At 39.2% G+C, this 19814-nt stretch overlaps 1 protein-coding gene across 1 annotated transcript in view; it reads right to left on the bottom strand.

Moving 5' to 3' along the window:
• The window catches only part of gabbr2 (gamma-aminobutyric acid (GABA) B receptor, 2), a 212011-nt gene that overhangs the window by 102975 nt on the left and 89222 nt on the right, over positions 1 to 19814 (bottom strand). Inside the window, exons 3-4 of the mRNA XM_026156284.2 lie at positions 9113 to 9283; positions 342 to 443 (exon numbers count right to left, since the gene is read on the bottom strand). Of these exons, the coding sequence (XP_026012069.1) occupies positions 342 to 443; positions 9113 to 9283 (273 nt within the window). The remainder of the gene's footprint in view (positions 1 to 341; positions 444 to 9112; positions 9284 to 19814) is intronic.

The raw sequence follows: 19814 nt of genomic DNA, 5'->3' as shown, positions 1-19814 counted from the left end.
CTATTTTTTTTTACTCTTACTGTGCCACTCTCTACTAAAAATGCACTAGACAGTATTTAAATATCGATTTTATGCATCCTTTTTTTTTTAAATCTTGCAAAATTTGTATGCAAAAAAACCTTGTATGCATGTGTTTGTATGTATATGGTTAAATGGCCACTGTCAAGACAGAGGGAGACATCCACTTGATAAAATACTAAAGAATTTACTTTACACAGTATGAAAAATAGTAGCTAATATGAAAACCTAATGGGTATTTTGTCATTTTGTTTTAACTGGGAATTCTACAAGTTGAACTGGTCTTGGATCATTTCCTTAAGTTTCTAGGTTGCTTCACCTACCTTCAGCTTTTTGACATTGCCACAGGGGTCATTGGAGAAACTCTCTGTGTCTGCAATCTCAATGTTTGCTTTCTCCAGCTCATTTGTGAGATCGTTCCTCACCTGCAAAACAGAAAGAGAGAATACACAAATGTTGTTGAGAAATTACAAAAACATTTCCAAAAAAGTTGGGACACTGTGTAAAATTTAAATAAAACCAATGATTTCCAAACGTCATAAACCCATATTTTATTCACAGTAGAACAAAGCAAACATATCAAATGATTAAAGTGAGAAAATGTATAATTTAAAAAAAAATTGAATCTGATGACAGCAATCTGAGGCAACAAAGAGCTGGAAAAGTAAGTGGTAGTAAAATGAAACAGCTGGAGGAACATTTTGTGACTAATTAGGTTATTTGACAATGGGTCAGAAACATGACTGGGTATATTCAAAGGGCATCTTAGAGAGGCAGAGTTTCTCAGAAGTAAAGATGGGCAGAGGTTCCCCATTCTGCAAAAACTGTGGAACAACTTTATGTTCCTCAGCATACATAATATCATCCAAAGAGCCTGAGAATCTGTAGAAAACCCTGTGCACGAGGGGCAAGGCAAAACAGGCATGAGTCTGTCCTGCAAATCACTGAATGGGCTCAGGAAGACTTCCAAGAACATTTGTCTGTCGCACTTCACCCTGCTATCCACAAATGCAGGTTAAAGGTGCAAAGAAGAAGCTACATGTGAGCAAGAACCAGAGAAACACTGCTATCTACTCTGGGCCAAAGCTCAGTTAAAATGGACTGAGGCAAAGTACAAAAAAACTGTTCTGAGGTCAGATGAGTTGAAATTTAAAATTCTTCTCAGAAAACGCACCCTTCTCATCTGACTTGTTAGCCATGCTCAGTGTCAAAAGCCTGCATCTCAGATCATATGAGGGCACATCAGTGCAGTTTCATATTATCAGCTTGCACAGCTGACAATGCTGAAAGATGTAGTAAAAAAGTTGTGTCTACTGTAGAAGAATGTAAGTGTGGTCAGAGGTTCAATAAGTTATACATGCTCATAAAATATCAGCCAGCATGACAATTGCAGTCAAATGTGCAAATGTGCTTTTATTAAGTAACCTACCAGAGTTTATTTGAGACAATGTTACCATTTACACACTGCACAATAAACTTCACAACAGTGTAATAACTTAAATCACATAGCCTATAGGAAACAAATACTGTGGTACTATGACGGAGCAGCTATTAAAAATATGGAAAAAGGGAGGAAATGCAGTTTTATAAAGTATATTAAACATTAGAGTCATTAAATCATGTATGCATAAATCACAGAGAGAAAATCAATCATTTAGCTCAATGCTGTGATAGATGCAAATAAAAACTGAATGTGTGAATATATTTCTGCTGGCTTAAAGCAGATGAAATCATGTCGCAATATACATATAGTATTCTGTACACAGCATTATAAAGCAATAAAGTGAGATGGATGCAGGCCATCTAATGTTCTGAAATGGTGCATGCATATTCTACCATGAACTGTGAATGAAAAGACAGAAAGACAAGCAGCTTGTCATTTTAGCATGGCGGACACATACATCAGATCTGTCATCCTCCTGATTTGCCTCAGCCCGTTCAATGAGGAGTTGTAATTTTCGCAATATACCGAGCGTGCATTTGTCACAGCGATATGAGTTTGTTTTTCGCTAAATAAGACACAAAAGAACAAATGTACACTTCAAATAATCTTCGCTGGTTATCCAGGGCTTGACAAAAAGTAGACAAATGTGCAGTGCTGTAGATGTATCTGCAGCAGCTGTATGTCTGCTGTGATGTATTGAGCCAGTAGAATGGTGGGTAATTCAATCTGAGAAGATGGAGAATGGAGCAGGTACCCCACTGGGATGGCAAGCTTGAGGTGTTTTATCATACCGCCTCTCACTTTTTCTCGGCCATCACATACACACATGCTACGAGTCAGCCCTCTTGCTTCCCTCCTTTAATCCACAATTTTAGAAAAGCCCTTTTTCACAGCTGACATTTTGACTTCTCATAGCAGGAAAACCACAGGTGTGACTAATACCATTAATAATGGCTCTGTTCCAGTAAGGCAACACACTGAGACATCACGACAACACCATGGCTCTGACATGGAATGCAGTTGTACCTACGTCGAAAAAGTCAAAATATGGTATAAAGTCCTGTGGTGTTCATGCTGGATTTCACTGATGTCCACGGGCCATGCCCCGCAGCCATCAGTGTCTCCACCCCAACCCAAGAGCCATGTTGACACGTCAGAGAGTTGGCAGTGACAACATATAACAGCTAACAGAAGTCCTGTGTGTTTCCTCTTACTGTGCTTTAATATGTTCATCCTGTAATTATGTGTTCTAAATTGCTTCAGCTACATGGTGGTTGTATATTCACATTTCTATACAAAAGTCTCCTTACAGTGTCACCTTCAATTGACTTATAATAATACTTAGAGACTGTACTGCAGTGTTTCAAAGATTCAGTTGAGTATTTGGATAAAAATTATAATCTTTGCTCTTTTGCAAGATGAACTGTGAAGTATACAGGGCTATACACCCAGCTCAGATTTAGCAAAATGCTGCAAAACTGAGCAGATAGTGTTTCATAGTATAAATTGATAATGCCTCAAAGCATACTGCAAAAAAAAAAAGAAAAGAAAAAAAAAGGGATGTGGCCCAGTCAGTCACCTGGCCTCATCCCAACAGAGCAGCTTTTCAGATTTTCAAATACAAGAGTGAAAAAAGCAGGTGGTGGCTGGAGTAAAGTATTACAGTAAAAACAATTTTTATACTGAAAACTTTGTCTGACCAAGTCTGGCAAGTACTCTTGAGCCTCTGAAAATGGGGTACTATGTGTAAAAATTGCTGTAATTCCTAAACAATGCAATACTTTCACTAAAAGCTGAAAAGTCAGCACTTCAATCACAAACTGATTATATGAATGGTGTGGTGGAGGAGACAGGCTCAATTACAAAAATTGTATATTTCTCCGAATATTTATGGACCTAACTGTAGATGGGACATAAATAAATAAATAAAAACTGTGGAAAAATTAGTGAAAAACTGGTATTTCTTCTCAAAATACCAAGCACCGGCCAATCATCAGCCCGTTAGATCAAAGTGGCGCCAGGATTTGAACCGTAAAAGCTACTATCAGTATTATTGCTATTGATACTCCTGTTAAAATTAGCCAACTGCAGCTTAAAATTAGTCATTACAACAGTTTTGTGCTATCAACTAAGATTTCTGACATCTAAAAATCAATAACTCTGAACAACCTCAACTTTATTTCCCTCATGTCTCCAAATGTCTGCTTTCATAATCGCCTTCTCCTCTGGTACCCCCGGAGGAAGCTCTAAATCACTCTGTACATCACTCACTGCTGTACAAACATTCTCTCCAATGTACTGCTCGCTGAGCTGAAACAACAGGGAGGCCGATGTGAATCAATACAACCAAGTTTTGCTCTTGAGTAACAACTGGCTTGGTGGTCTGGACGAGGTACAATGTCCTGTTGTGTTGTGTTGCGTTGAGTGTTGATCCTAAAGGATAAAAGGAAACGAACTTCAGTGTGAAAAGGGACAGCAGCTGGTTAGCCTGTTGTTTGTAAAAGGTGTGTGGGTCAAACACAAATGGGTTTCTGGGAAAATATATACCAACCACTCACACGCAAGACATGGAGAGTTGCACAAAATTTCTGCTGTACTACAAAATACACTCACAAAGAGCACAGAGGCTGACAGACAAAGCCATTGACTTGCAGGAGTAAAACCCTTGTCACAAAAGGATTTTATTGGTTTGATTTTGTGTTTCTTCCACCGAGATGGAAAAATGCATCCGTATTCTGCTGGACTCACTCGGTTAGACAGAGCGAGAGAGACGGAGGGGACAGATGGATTGAAAGCTAGTAGGAGGGGGAAAAGTGAGCAGCTTTCCTGCGTAACAAAAGCATCCACCATTGTTTGGGGCAGCCTGGGAATCCCTGACAGCAAATGCAGAAGAGAAATAATCCTATTGCACTTGTGAGCATGGGTCCACGCACACAAAAAAAGAGTGTCACGTGCACCCAGGGCATGTAAAATACTAGAATTCAGAAAGCACATTGATTGATTGAATCTTTATTTTGAACATGTTAAAAAAGTACAACAACATAGAATTAAAAAGAGACAAACAAACAAAAGGAAAACGAGCAACCACAACTACAAATAACTTTCATGTTCAAAAAGGAGCAGGAAGAAGCATAAACTTATTTAATCCCACTCCCTTTCCACTATCTAGTAATCAATAGACTGCAGAAATATCTCTACATTAACACAATACTAATATGTGCATCATATATATATGAACAGAAACTATATCAAAATGACTGTGGGAGATGAGGATGTTGAGAAAATCCATTGTACGCTTTCTGGTGGGCATATGACATAATTATTTATCATCAAAGGGAAATATATATTTAAATCAGCTGAAGATTAAAAACATACGGTGAACCACTGTGTTTCAGAAACGGTCAAGCCTCCTTGTTTGGCAACGTCAACAACAGCTTTGATTTTCTTTGTATGATGTCATTCTTCGCTGGTTCACTGTTCCAGCATCACCAAGCTTCACCTGGCAGCCAGCTACTCTTAACACTGACCCGTGGGATTATCTTGGGAATTACTTTTTCACTCTATGACGCCAAGCTGTTCGGGACCAAAATCACATGTTGAGTCATTGAGTCATTTGATGCAAAGAAAAGCGTATCTCTTGTCTATTCAGTTGTGGGACAAACAGGCTATACCAGTAATTCGTCTGAGACATGAGTCATCATCAATGATAACCCCACTGCTATTCCCAAACCCTAATTGTGCTTTGGAAACAACATTTCTAGGAATACTGTTTATGGGATGTAACATAATGAAACAGGAACTGAGTGAGAGTGGATGCTAGGATGGTAACGTATGCTAGAGTTATCAGTCGTCATAGTTTATTTAAACGTTTAAGCTCTGAGGGGTGCAGACAGAGGACAGAGTCTTAATCCTGCTCTCAGTCAGGTCTGTCATCTGACTGACAGGTGATTGCTGCTCCTGTTCCTGAGTGAGCCCTGTTTGTCTGGCTGTCTCAATAATGTTGATTGCTCTGTGTGTGTGTGTGTGTGTGTGTGTGTGTGTGTGTGTGTGTGTGTGTGTGTGTGTGTGTGTGTGTGTGTGTGTGTGTGTGTGTGTGTGTAGTGTAGATTGTCATCTTCATTCCCAAATACTTACATTAGCTGTTATTCTTTGTTACTCTGTTATTCTTATTTCTCAATACAATGAGCCACAAACCATTGTAGAAAGTCAGTGTTCATCCATAAAGTCGATATGCATGTGTGTGTGTGTGTCTGTGTGTGTGTTACACCGGTGCCTAAAAATAACAGTGATGAGCACGCTTTTTCTTACAGGTTACACTCTCAGGGGACACCATACTGTATGTTTGCTGCTTGTGATGTGCAAGCCACTGACTGAATCTGTAACAAGTGTTACATAACATTAACCTTGTGAGCAGTCTCCCAGGGAAAGCACACTGTAGGTCAGCAGGGGGACGGAGTATGTCACAGGGTGATGAATGCTGGGGTAGAGGTGATGGAAATTAAAATAATGTCAGTAGTATACTCATTACATAGATGCAAATGCCTCTGTGCACGCATGCATGATTTATGGTACATTCAGTACTGTAGAATACTTCTAGGAATATCAATTTGAATCTAAATCCAACTTTAATAGATCACAAAGAAATTGTGTTTTTGCATATTTCTTTGCAAGGGCTAAGATAAAAAAAAATAAAAAATCTGTTCAAAAACCACAAAATCAGCTTGCAAAGGTATGAAACTTTCTTAAAGTGGAAAATACGTGTTTTTTTCTTTAGGACAGTGCTTAGAATTTCTCATTATATTTGTTAAATGTGAAGAATTCATTAAATCTTTAAAAAAAAGTATCTTCACAAGAAATATTTCTGACTAGCTCTGCCCACTCTTGTGCTGATTCTGTCTATTTGTGTATTGGTGTATTTGTATATTTTCACATTCAAGAAGTGGGAGGACACTGGCTTTCTGTGTTTTTAGATCCTAGGAAAGAAATGTTTAAACTGACAAGTGACACTAAAACAGTTGTGAAGGTTAAGAGTATAACATATGAACTTCATATAATTTATTTGAAGTTCATAGAATTCATATAAAAATGTTTATGAATTAAATGTAAAACTGGAATAGTGTTATTAGTAGGTAAAAATGACATTTTTACTATTAATGTCTGTTTTCCTGCATTATTCAAATAACATTTACTTCTATATCTCTTCTTTTTCTGGTAGCGAGCTGGAGTAATTTCTCGATGAACCAAAGAACAGTAAGCTCTGAACTCGACAGAGGATTGTGTGAATCATAAAGTACGGAAGCAATGCTTGCATATTTGTAAATCGGGATTAGAGGCCAATCTCGTGGCAGGTTGATTGAATCGTGCCGTCTGTCTTGCACCCGTCCTAAGCTCCTTGGTGCTTTCAGGAGGGGAGCGATAAAGGGATTTGGTCTCTCTGAGATTTGCAGTGAGACTTCTTATACACACCCCCACTTCCACAACCCACCCTTTAGCCGCTGAGCACTTTGTTTTCAACCAGTGCCTGGAGGCAAGAGCTCACAATATGTTTCTCAAATTCATGCTTTCAATGCCTCTGACAAGGCTCTTTTAGGAGAATGTTCCTGTGCTGCCGACGTGATATGTTTGTGCCATGAGTTTGTGTAGTTCTCCAAACGTGTGATAAATCAATATGTTTCCTAATGTTCAACCCTCCTACAAACAGGAATGTGTTTGTCTCGCTAGTTAGCATCCATTTTGGTATAATATGATTTTAAGCTTTTAATATCTTTAGCTAATGGTGTGGATCAATTTGAATGTTGTTTCTCCCATTTCTCTTATATTAAAAAGCTGCTAGCTGCTTTTAATAATAGAAGGGATTTTTGCATGGTGTGCAAACGATTGTGCGCCTCCTGTTCCTGAGCTGAAATCCAACTTGCCACAGCTTCCAAAATACGTCCTCCAGCTTTGAGATATATTTCAGCTCCAACATTGTCATAAGAGAGTTAGCTACAAGTGCTGAGTCAACACAGATAATGTTCTTCATCTATCCATGCATTACTTCTGCCAGCTCTAGTAATGTAGGCTGGATTCAGCATTCTGCGTATTTAATGGGAGAGGAACATCAAAAAGAACAGATGGAACGTAGTAAATATAATAGGAACTAAATATCATGCAGTTCTCAGAATTTGCTTCCAGCTGGAGCAGCAATTCAGTTTTGGAGGCGATGCAGGACATATTTTAGAAATATTTTCCCAGCGCGTCACCGTCTTTGATGTCGAGGGCTGGTTTATCTTCAGTAAGAACTATCTCTTTATACATGCAATAAACTGTATTTATATTTATTTTTGAACTGCAACCTGTTTCTCAGGTCTTTGTCTGAATTTCTACGAACATTATTGCTAAGGATTGTCTTATTGCATTGGAGTCACACTGGGTTAAATATGTACACTTGGGTTTTAAGGGGTATTTATTATTTTCTTCTTTTTTTGGGTTGTATGGAAGCCCCAAACGCAATTTCATTGTTCTTGACAATGACAATAAATAAATACTACTACTACTACTACAACAACGGAAGTCTAAGGGACATGGGTGTTAAAAATAAGGATATAAGTGTGGTTGGTCTCAGTTATATACACAGAAGCTACTACAGATATATATGTTCAAATGGAGAGCTAGAGAGAGCAGCAGGATGTGAATGTCAACTCATTCGTTTTAGTAAGTTAGAGAAAAACACAATCACACGCACAGACAGGAGGTGCACACGACGCCTCCATTTGGTCAAAAGAAGTGGAAAAATCTGTGTCGGATTTCTGGAGGTGGAGCCAACAAACTGGGACATTGCCCTCAACTACAAGTCATGTTTTTTGGTTTTGTTCTGCCTTCATCTGTTCCTTGACCAGTGGATGGAAATGTTTGTTCATCTTTTTTTTAACCTTTACATTCCCTAATAATCCAGTGTGCATCCTTTCATGTGACTGGAGAATAATCATTCATTAGTGACAGCTGTACAGTGCACAAAGCCTAAATAATTTCCATCTAATCCATCTACATGTGAGTGGTGATTTGTTTTAAAGTAGTAATAAGAGTGTTATTTCTACTGGCTTCCTCATCTGAATAAGCCAAGATGGAAATCTCCTTGAATGATAATATAGTCACTGTTTTGTGATTTAACCTCTACCTTCAGAAAATAAAAACATGTCTCCCAGTGAGAGGCGATAGGAGGACGGCACACATAAACGCTGGTAAACAGCACTGTTATCGCGCAAACTTAAAAAAGAACAAATGCCTGCTAAACAAGAATCCCTGTTGGGACTGAGAGTGCTGAAGGCAATAATGCAAAGCCATGTTATTAATTATGTGCATATCCTTCGACCAGTGGGAGATTTTAACTCCTCTCACACCTGGTAAATGTATATTTTATCCACAATAAGTAGAAATGTAATAAGAAAAAGTATTCATTCCAACCGTTAAGGGTATTTTCACTATCAATCAAATACACTGAACTTCACCTAGTTTTAGCATTAATGACAAGGTGGTGCCACTGTAGTCTTTGATATAGATGATGGATTTGTTTTAGTGAACTGCTTGAACTTTTGGTCAATACTAAACATGGAGCATTAACAGCGTTGGGAAAAAAAGAAAAGTATATTTATGAAAACAGCACGAACTGACCTCTGAGAACCTCTGAACGTCCTGTGTGAGGGTCCCCACACGGCTCCAGTTGTAGTAGTTGAGAAACTTCACCACCGCTGGGTTCACGGCATTGTCTGACGGAACAGTGCGGAAGAAGTTGGGGTATTTTTTCTTGTCTGCTAGAACAGGAGTTGTCGCTGCAAAGGATAGCTGTAATGGAAAAAAGGAAGAAGTAATATAGTGAGCATGGAGTCCATCAGTTAGGGGTAAACGTAACAATCACGAGTAATCCCGACAGCAAAATGTCAGACTGTGTTGGTTTCACTTGAGCTACTGTTGTTAGTGGCACTGTTTAAGAATGTGTCGTTGACTCTTATGAAGTGGAAGGCAGGTTCAGTGACCGCTGTCAGTTCAGGGTTTAAATCATGAGAATGTGACACTCATTCATAAAGAACTGATGACCCGCAAATGGATGACTTTTCATACTGGTTGTGTATTTATGTGTCTTCTAGTGTCCAGAATGCTATTTGTCTGCCATGTAGGACAGGTAGAGTACTGTGCAAAGCTCTTTACACACCTCCACCCCCATTTCTTTATGTTGAGGTATTTTGTTGCTAGCAGTCTGCTGCAAAAACTAAGAATTTCTTCCATTTTCAATAGCTGATAACTCAGTTTGACAGGCATAAAATATTATTTTGGCACCAACAAAGTGACTCGCAAACAGCTATTAGCTGAAAACTTGGCATATCTCTCTCTGCACTGCGTGGAGTGTGTTTTTTGAGGAAGCTGGACGAGTGGAGGACAAAAGAAGAAATGCGAGGCCAAAATAAATAAACGTCTACGGCAGATTACCAGTATCTGAAAGTCATGTTCTTAAGAAATCCAGCAAAAAGCTGATGAAGTACCCGAGAGATGTATCTTTCCCTTAAGTTGATCCACCTACTATTCACTGAAGCCTCATCGGAAATAGTCTCAATGCACGGGTATGTGTCAAGAAGCTGTTTTTAAGGAAGGAAAACAGGGAGCAAAGGCTGAGGTATGCCAAATTACACAAGAACTGGACTGAAAATCAGTGGCAAGAGGTCTTATAGATTAATGAATCCAAATTTGAAACTGTTGGTACGAACTGTTGTCGATATGTGTGGGACGTCAGGAAAGAGGTAAAAGAGTGAGCATCTACAGACATCTGTAAAACATGGTGGATTTTCTGTCATGGTTTGGGGTTCCTGACAAAATATTAAGAAATGAGTAGGGACTCAAGACTTTTGCGCAGTATTACACAAAGGATCTTCACTTTTGTCTGTCTTTTTTGATGGTGTTGTAGCTTTAGAGGACACCATGCTGTGTTTTTAGGTCAGCCTTTGTCGTGTTTCTCTCTGGTGTTGAATGTAGAGATGCCTTATGATGGAGTTATTCTCACTTCTGATGACATGGCCTAGCTAACACCATCATCTCCACATCAGAATGGTGTTTATGCTCTATTTTTCTGCAGTGGGTTACCAGGTCTCTGCAAGAGAAATGGTTTACTAGAAAATGCCTAGAATCTCCTGAGGCTTTCGCTGGGAGATGTTGACAGTTGGTTGAGGAAGCTGTCTGTCATCCTCAAGCAGTCTGGACCACACGGCAGCTCGAATATGGTAGGTTTAGATTTGTGGGTGCCCGTTCTTATGTGTTTATGTACGTTTTGATGAAAAGGGAAAAGCAGCTTAGCAATTTAATTCATCTCCGTGTTGGTAAGTTTATAAGCATTTCTTGTCTTCAAATGTAGGCATTTTGAATCAGCACTGACAAACACACACAGACACCCACTTAAATAAAAATCAAATGTGCTGAACCTCACTCAATAATTGCCTTTTTACAGACAAGTCTGCATCAACAGATGCAGTCTAAGCATTTTTGAGGCACATCTCTGGTAAATCAAAGGCTCACAAAGACAAAGTGGACCCGACTATGTAGTATTTTTCCATAGCTGATGAAATGAAATCGGGATGTGGCAAGCGAGCATAACCCATATGGCAGTATACTTGGGTGTATAACTAAAAGTTGAGAGTTATTTAGTAATTTGTTTCATGAAACCATGTTCTTGATGCATTTCCCCTGCACAGCTGCCTCTCTAAAATACAAGTATATCCATTTAAAGCCTCCTCTCAGTCTAAAACAAGCTATTTACCAACAAAAGTCACAACTCTCCACCCACCCCACCTTTCATTTGTCATTTCTATGCTAATCAAGTTTTATTCTCTCTCTCCCACATTGTAGCACATTTTCAACAATAGGTCATAAATTTCATCCAAAGGCAAACATGGCTGTAATTAATTTTTGCATTAGCATTAGAATTTCCCATATAAGAAACAGCGTGCGCCCACACAGACAAAGACCTGTCATTTTATCATTTAATTTAGCCTTTCACATTTCGTTTGAATGTATAGTACTACCGTACAGGAAGCATCATATCATTATATTCCGAAAATTGTGACACCATCGCCACCGTGGCTTTTAAATAATGGACACAGGCATGTCTTTGATATTGTGCATACGTCTTTAAAAGCCATGAATAACTGTCAGAGCAGAGATTTGAGAGGTACTTTAACATTTAGGCACCAGCAGCTGAGCTGAGATAATAAGACAGTGTGCTCTATTTTCAATGTCCTATTTGTGTTAATTTAATGAGCGATATGAATCAGCGCAGGGTTAATTACATACTTTGTAGAGATTAAGCAGAACTTGTGATTCATGATAGTGATCAACCCAAGGATATTATTCTGACTGAGACCAAAAGGTGCATCAGTAGATTTCCGAAAAGTGTACTAAAGCGTTGAGGAGTTCAAGCACCTCCTAACTTTGGTGATGAATGTGATCTTCTCATTAAGCCTCCATCCACTTCTAGACATCTTCACTCTTCATTAGTTGCTGTGCTGCAGTTATAATAGTACACTTGCTGATGACTTGTTATTACTGGAAATGTACTTTAGCATTGTTTAAAGGTAACTGACTGAGAATATGAGAGCGTAACTTAAAGATCAAGTCAAATATAATTCAAAAGTAAAGCAATTTTAAAAGAGGACTGGATATCCTAATATTGTGGTTAAACAGTAATGTGATGAAAAGGGTTTGTGCTTCTTAAAAGCAAATAAAAAACAAAAACAACATCTGACCCATTTACAGTACCCAAATTGCAGGGTTTCCATTACAGCAGATCCCCAAATATAAAAGTCTTCCTCCAACCAGTAGGAGACCCTCAGTTTGGCCCACTAAATCACCACTTTCTGCACAGAGCCACAGGGGTTTGTGTTCGCACATCAGTGAGACAGGTTTTTAAAACAACACATGGATTACAGCCATCAATTAGGCAGAAAGAAAGGCCTTTATCTCGCAACCACTGCTAAATCCAAAATTACACACCAGTCTTAAAGGGCTTCAAGGGGTCTTTCCAGCATTGCCTTAATCTCCATTTAGCTAAGGCTATTTGGTACACCCACACTGGGAGATACGTCCACGGATCTACAATAAGAGCTAATGGAATTTTTAAACCAGTCCTCTTATGATTGCTTCTCTGCAACATTTTTCGCCATCCCCAAGGTGTTTTAGGTTCACAGGGGTTATTCTCTTTTGCAGGAGTTGTTTGTGCTCTTTGTACAATTTTATTTTTGCTTCATCTGTTATAACGCTTAACAGAAAGTCTCAGGAGACTGACAGAAAGACCAGCAAACCCATGCTTTTGTTGCTGGTCAACCAATAAATTTTTGTTTGGAGAGAAAATAACATAAGTGGTAGATTTCATCGAGTCATGAGCAATTGTAACCGTTGACCCCTCTGGTATTATCAGTTTATGAGGTCAGTTAAGGGCTGAGAAAAGGCTTTACAAAACATGAAATCAATCATAAAAATAAAAAAAAATCAGCAATGCAGCATCATTCTGTCAGCATGTTTCGGTGTCACAAAAATATCGGAGAAACACATTTGGGATAAAATATTCTTTTTTTTTTCCACTTTTCACAAGGAAAGCATGCTTTTCGGTTCATGTTAACACACAGAAAAATGCAATTAAAACATAGCATTTACAAGTAATCAATTTGTCATTCTTGTGTTCTTAGAGGTAAAACTTGATCTTTTAGAGATCATAAATACGCGGCCATAGATGTGTTTGAGTAATAAAGGTGTAATATCATTTTTATTAAATAAACTCAGTGCTGGCACAGAATCATTTGGTCCTCTCAGTGTAAATAAAAACTGGCCATGAAAAGCAAACAGTAATATCAAGGTCTAACCATGTCATCAGGCATATTAACACTCTTAAAAACAATTCTTTTTGCACACTGAATCCAGGTCAGAGGGTTCAAAGGACGCAAGTGGCTTAAGTCCACATGCAAGCAGGAGCAGGGCTTGATTTTACTTATTTTTAGCATTTATTCAGTTGCATTTTTTGTTTGGTTGGAAGACTATTTTTTAAAGACCTTTTTTTTAATAAACCTTTTTCTTCTCTAGTTTTCAGTTCATTAGCTTTTCCTGACATTTCAACGAACCACAGCATTATTTAAGGACAGCGCTGCCGCTAACTGGAGCTTGGGCAATTCAGGACAGTGTATTAAAAGTGTAAAGATGAGAGGGATTTATCCAGCGTATTATTTAAAGGATAGACAAGTCTTTGTCTAACTCTGACTAGCCTTTTTCAGAGGAAAAACCAAAAATAGTTCCATGATATCACACATCTGAGAGTAGTGGGTTATGTAAGAGGTTTAAAAGAGGACCGTCACAAATAGAAGGGTTTTTGGTGGAGAGCACTGATGTCAGATTTACACTACAGTGTGCATGTACACTCAGATCATGGACAGGTTAAGGCTTATGCATTCACATACTGACACAAACAATCACACTAAGGCTATCTTTCTTTCAGATCCCACCAAACTACAAAATAATTAAAACTGTGGCAACGGGCTCCCGGCAGGTTCTTCCTCTCATCACCCTACAAGGTCACATGCTCTCAGTAACACGACTGGGGATCCGCCTGGCCCTACTGAGAAATAATGTTAGTCTGAAGACGAGGTGAATCACGGATACATCACAGTGGTGATCTATTTAGACTTTCTGAACACACAGCTGCTTATCACAGTCTATTTAAAGTGAATACAAAAGCTTGGCTGCTTCTCAGTTTGAACTTATTCAAGGCACAATCAAGCTAGTTTTATGTTCATGTTTGAATGAAAAAATGACAGGAGGGCCCAGAATAGAAAATAAAAGGTAGCAAGATAGGAATTTTGCTGCTTATTCATTATAGTTCAGTGAATATGTGTTTCTGCATCTAATTGCCTGGCACTTAACTTCTCAGCCTGTCACTTGTTGTTTCTCTGTTGCCTGATACCAGACCGAAGTGTCAACACGTTTCACTCTGTTTCCATCTTCATTCATACATTGCCTTCATGTTAACTGATTTCCACGGTGGAGGGGGCTTAATTTTCCCTAACCAATCACCAGAAACCACAGCTCACTGCTTAACAGCAGTGACAGCGATGATAGTCCGACTTCTGTTGCTCACAGTCTAATCATTGCTTCTCCTCTAATTTTCTGGAGCCAATCAGCTCAGTGAAGTGAGTGGAGTCAAATATTTTAGGCTTAGGTAGGTGCTTATATTATGTCGATAACCATGTAATAACACAGCCACTGAATATTACAGCTAACGGGCACATAGTAATAGAGCCAGGCTGATATATCTGTCATGCAATATTACTAGGCCATGCTGGCCTATCAAAGATAGATAGCAGCATCAGTCTATATGTTACAATATGAAAACTGAAAGGTAAGTTGATAGCCTGTGAATGTGGTGCTGGAAACTTAATAAATTGTAACACATTGTGTGTCTGCAGCAACATAAAAATGCAGACTAAAGGGCAGATCACCTTGGTTAGTTCTTAAACTGTCTCTTTGCATCATCTGCAATGCATTTTCCCGATTTGGCATGGGATTGGTTATCAATGATGTACAAATTAAAGTGCAATTATAGCCGTACCACCATAAGAAATAAGGAAAATGCATGAGTGTAACTGTTTATATTTGGCAGGCCTAATAGGATTGATTGTCCCTAGTGGGACTGTTTTGCAAAAGGATCTGCTGGTGCTAATTGTGAGGTTGGCCTTTGGCTTTCACAGAGAAGTTGGATAAAACATGAATGATAGCTAAACAACACCAATGATACCTCGCATGTTTTTGTACCAACAGTGGATTTGGACAACAGACAGAATGCACCAATGAGTACTACACAGAAAAAGACATATAGTGAGCATATGGCTCACACTTAGAGGAAATGTATGTTATCTGATTAATGTTTAACTCTGATCCAGTAGCTGTTAAGTTAAGTGAAGATATCAATAAGTCCAAGTGTTGGGGAAAAGCAGTGCTCAGTATTTCAACACAGAGCATGTGCACAACTAAAACACATGTTTTAAAAATCCCACTGCTCTCAACGTAAAAATGTTTAACTATATAATTTTTCCCTTACAAGTCAGTATATCAGTGAGATATAATTAGAAGCAAAAGTCATTCACAAGGCAATGAATGATCTCTACTAACATTCAGTCATTCAGTCATATTCAGTCGATCAATCGGCTTAAAGTCAATTCAACATGGTGCTAAAGGAAGCACTCCTGGACAAAATATTCAATGATGAATTCTGAATATGGATGTTTTGCAATATTAGCGATCTTGCAAAAAGAAGTACTTTATGAATTTCCTGCATAATATAGCTTCTATTTCTGCGGGCAGTCTGGGGCCACAGTGAATGTTATATACAAGCAATCAAGTACATGCATGCAATCGAGTATGAGACATTGATCAAGTACTTTCTAAAGGTACTTTCTATAGCTGAGAGGGAAGGCTTTGTAATCAAAATGGAATTGCATAAAACAACCTCAAATGCTCAACCTGCCTGTGTCTATTATCTCTACCTTCACTCACAACACAACAGATTCAAAGCCCATCCATCCTCCAGAGCACCAGGCCCCCGTGCAGAGTAATAGTTAGAAAATAGTGGCGATGTTGATTAGAAAGCACGGAGGTGGTCGTGGGGTTTATTCAATATTCAAGAGAGGCATTTGGTGCACCATGGGAGCACCCAGTTGGGGAGGCAACAGTAAGGAGAAGCTTTGAACCCCACACAGACCACAGACCCAAATTCATTATGGATGTGATGGAGGAGGGAGAAAAAGAAGAATACTGCAGGTAGATAGTGGAGAAATTTAGCGAGAAGCGAGAGGTGATAAAAGAATCATGTATGAAAGTGGAGAGAAAGCAAAAGGACTGAAAGATGCGAACAAGGGGAAAAGAAAAGAAAAGAAAAGATATAGTGCTCTTCGTGTCACACTGCTCTACACGCACACAAGCATATGATCACATCATACCAGATCATCATATAGCTCAGTCAAGCGTGTGCTAGAGAAAAACAGCAACCCATTTCCTCCAGTTATAGAAACGGGCAGTAGGCAGCTCAGCAAAGTCATCTCATTTTAGTCGGGTAAGTTAGATGTTTAATGGAGAGGAGTCAGTCGGCTCAACTTCACTGCAAATTAGCTCTGCAACATGAGCACGATGGAAAACATACTACTGCTTGGATACCAGGAAAGATCTGATGTGCTTGTAGCACACACAATAAGGAAAGCGAAAGTTCACGCAAGCGTTACAGCTCCCTACACAAGCTTGAAAAACTTTGTGTCAGTACATAGTGAGGTACACAGCACATACAAACAGTCTATCATTAAGCCTTTTACAGTTTACACCATCTGGCTTTTGACTTACTTATACAGCTGTGCAGCATGGACCACATCACCTTCATCATATTAATAATAGAATGTTTTATCAATGTCAATAGCACTATTACTTAATCACCTTAAAACTAATTTTACTACCACTAATAATAATAATAATAATCATAAACTGGACCTTAACGTATTTCAATTCCAAGGGCATTCCAAGGAAATTCGGTCAATATGAGGTCACCCATGTTCAAACCTCGAGCTGAGTATTTGGCTGAGAGGTTGATCTGACTGAGAAAGTGTGGGATACTGCACACTTGGATTGCAATGACTTGTCAGCCACAAGACTGGCCCAGGCTAAGCCTTACTTCACTTTATTCTCCTTGTGAGGATCTACAAAATTTACAGATTGAACAAGTTGTACTCAATATGAAACTACATTGAGCATAAACTAATTGGAAACTTGGTTACTGAGATGACTGATGAAAGGAACAATCACACTTTTCTTTTTTTGCAGCTAGAGGAGTCGACCTATACTGGCCATAAGAAAGAAGCCAATTTAAAGCACTTCTGCACACTTATCAAAGCTGTCATACAGAGGAATAAAAATGTAACACATCAACTGGAATGACTAATTACAAAATGAGATGTGTTTGCCTGATATTCCTATAAGTAATCTGTACACCGTTTCACTGAAAAGTTCACAGAATCCAAAAAATATTTCATCCACCCTTCTTAGAGTCTCAAAAGATCTCAACCTTTTCCGTATAGTTTGACAGACACGCCTGATAACAACGTATTCCGGTACTGACACTATAGGTCGACATGTCCTTAAAAATAAATGTTGCAAGACCTGTTTTTTAAAACGCAGACCCTGTTTCAAAAAACTGTGCAGAATGTCTGTGTCATTTGTGGAGGACTCCTTATAGTCCTGAAAAAATAAATTCACGCTGTCAGCCCAGACGAGACTGTGACATGGACCCTGCCATAACGTGTAGCAGGATACTGTACATCACATACTTTACCCAATAACTAGCCTCTTGACAGCTGAGTGATGTGGTGGTCGTCTCTTTTCTCACAGCTTACGGCCTGCTGCATCCCCTGCTCTAACATGTCAATCATGTTGTAGCTAATGTTGGAGCCAACATGTACATCCACCCACACACACTGATTGACTGATGTCCTGCTTATGCTTTCTGGCCCTGCACAACACCCAACCACATTACTCTTATCTGGGGTCGGTGGCTTTCATTCTTTGCTTGTCTTATCTCTGACTGTCATTTACAGCATTTATGCTTTCCCTTACACAATTTCCTCTGGGATTAATAAATTATTTCTGATTCTGATTTTCATATCTGTATCTGGCTCAGAGTCACAAAGACATTGGACTGCCAGATGCATAGCACCTTTGTGAACAAAAGAGAGTCTAAGGATGACAACAGGAGCTGTGGTGTGGTTAAAAATATTTCTTCCTCTAAAGTTTAAGAGTAGGATTGATCTTGCGCACATGTGCATTGGCATTAAACCAGTCTTGTGAAAGAATTCAACCTTCTGTTTGAATTGCCCCGTGCATGCATTCAGTCACACATGCGCTGGCAATGAAATGCAGCCAAGAGAAGCATTCATTTACGTGTTGCAGGTACTCCAGACCTCCATGTACAGACATCTCACCTTTGTATGAAATACCTCTTTTTCTAAGCCCTCCATCCCCCGTTACCAAACCCAGACATCAAAGACATGTGCTAAAGTTTGAAGAACAACATGTTCAAAGAGAAACTGAAAAGGCTGAGAACAGAAGAAGGAAAATAGCAGGAGGACCAAATTCGGTGTTCTACCAGAGTCAATTTACAGCAGAATAATTGAAATTCCAAGGCTCAAACATCTGGTTTAATGCCTCAGTTAGTCATCAATAGGCTGATAGCTGCTCATCGCACTTACTGGTGAGTTGTAAAAGTGTTTGAGTTCAGGTTAAAATGTTACCAGTCATCCCTAAAGCTGCCCACTTAAAGCTACATCACTGGCACGGGTTGAATAGTGGAGTAAACCTGGTGACTTAATTCTAACCTCAGTGCTTGGCTTTCTGGAAATGATCACATTTGCCAAGTAGAAATACTGAGTCATTAAGTCAAGCGGCAAGTGAAATGAGACAGACGAGCAAGAAGCAGTCCTGTGTCAATTCAACAATTAATTCATAAGAGCCTTTTTGTTGTACAGTGTAGTGTAGTAGTGTATCTGCGTCGCATATTAGATATGGCATTTCCATGGAGCATTAATCAATAGAAGGTGTCACTTGTCACCAGCGTGTCTCTGGGAGTGCGAGGCAGGAAAGATCGAACATCCCCCTCTCATCACCTCTGCCACGAGATGAGCTTATACTCTAGGACTCTGCCATTCTTCATCAGCCGACAGGCTGTCCTTGAACGACGGAGATGAGTGGCAGTGAAGCATCGCTATCACAAACAAGACTGGGGAAAGCATTTTCTTATCAATCGCGGTGCCGTGTACACATCAGACGTTGACATGACTTGGTGCGAAATGAAGGGAGAGAACGCTCGTTTAAGCTACAGCTGGAAAAGTTAGCTAACAGCTGTAGCTTATACGTAAAACGGCTATGTGACATTTCATAAATGTCTAAGAGAGGGAGACAAATGTTCTTCATACATATTTCATACAAAATTTTCTTTTAAGTAAAAGTCTGGTTACATACTAGCCAAAGCCTAGACAAAAAATTCTGTGAATACTCAGGAACCTGTGGGAGGAGGGGGGCTTTGAGTGATGGTATTCTGCCAACTTGCTCCATAACTATTCTATTTATAAACCGAGAGTTGATACCGTAACCTGAAATCTCACAGTGTTCCCTGCTGCTGCCACTTGGCTGCCAATGAATGATTAATGAGCAGATGCTGAACTGCAGAGACCATTATTGTTTCTTTCTGTCCTCCCTCCTCCTCCTGTGCATTGCTCTATACAGCAATTCCTTTGGCGAGGCAGGGGATTAC

This window comes from Astatotilapia calliptera, chromosome 22, assembly GCF_964374335.1.
Source record: "Astatotilapia calliptera chromosome 22, fAstCal68.1, whole genome shotgun sequence".
Taxonomy (NCBI): Eukaryota; Metazoa; Chordata; class Actinopteri; order Cichliformes; family Cichlidae; genus Astatotilapia; species Astatotilapia calliptera.
This window is presented reverse-complemented; position numbering and strand designations above follow the sequence as displayed.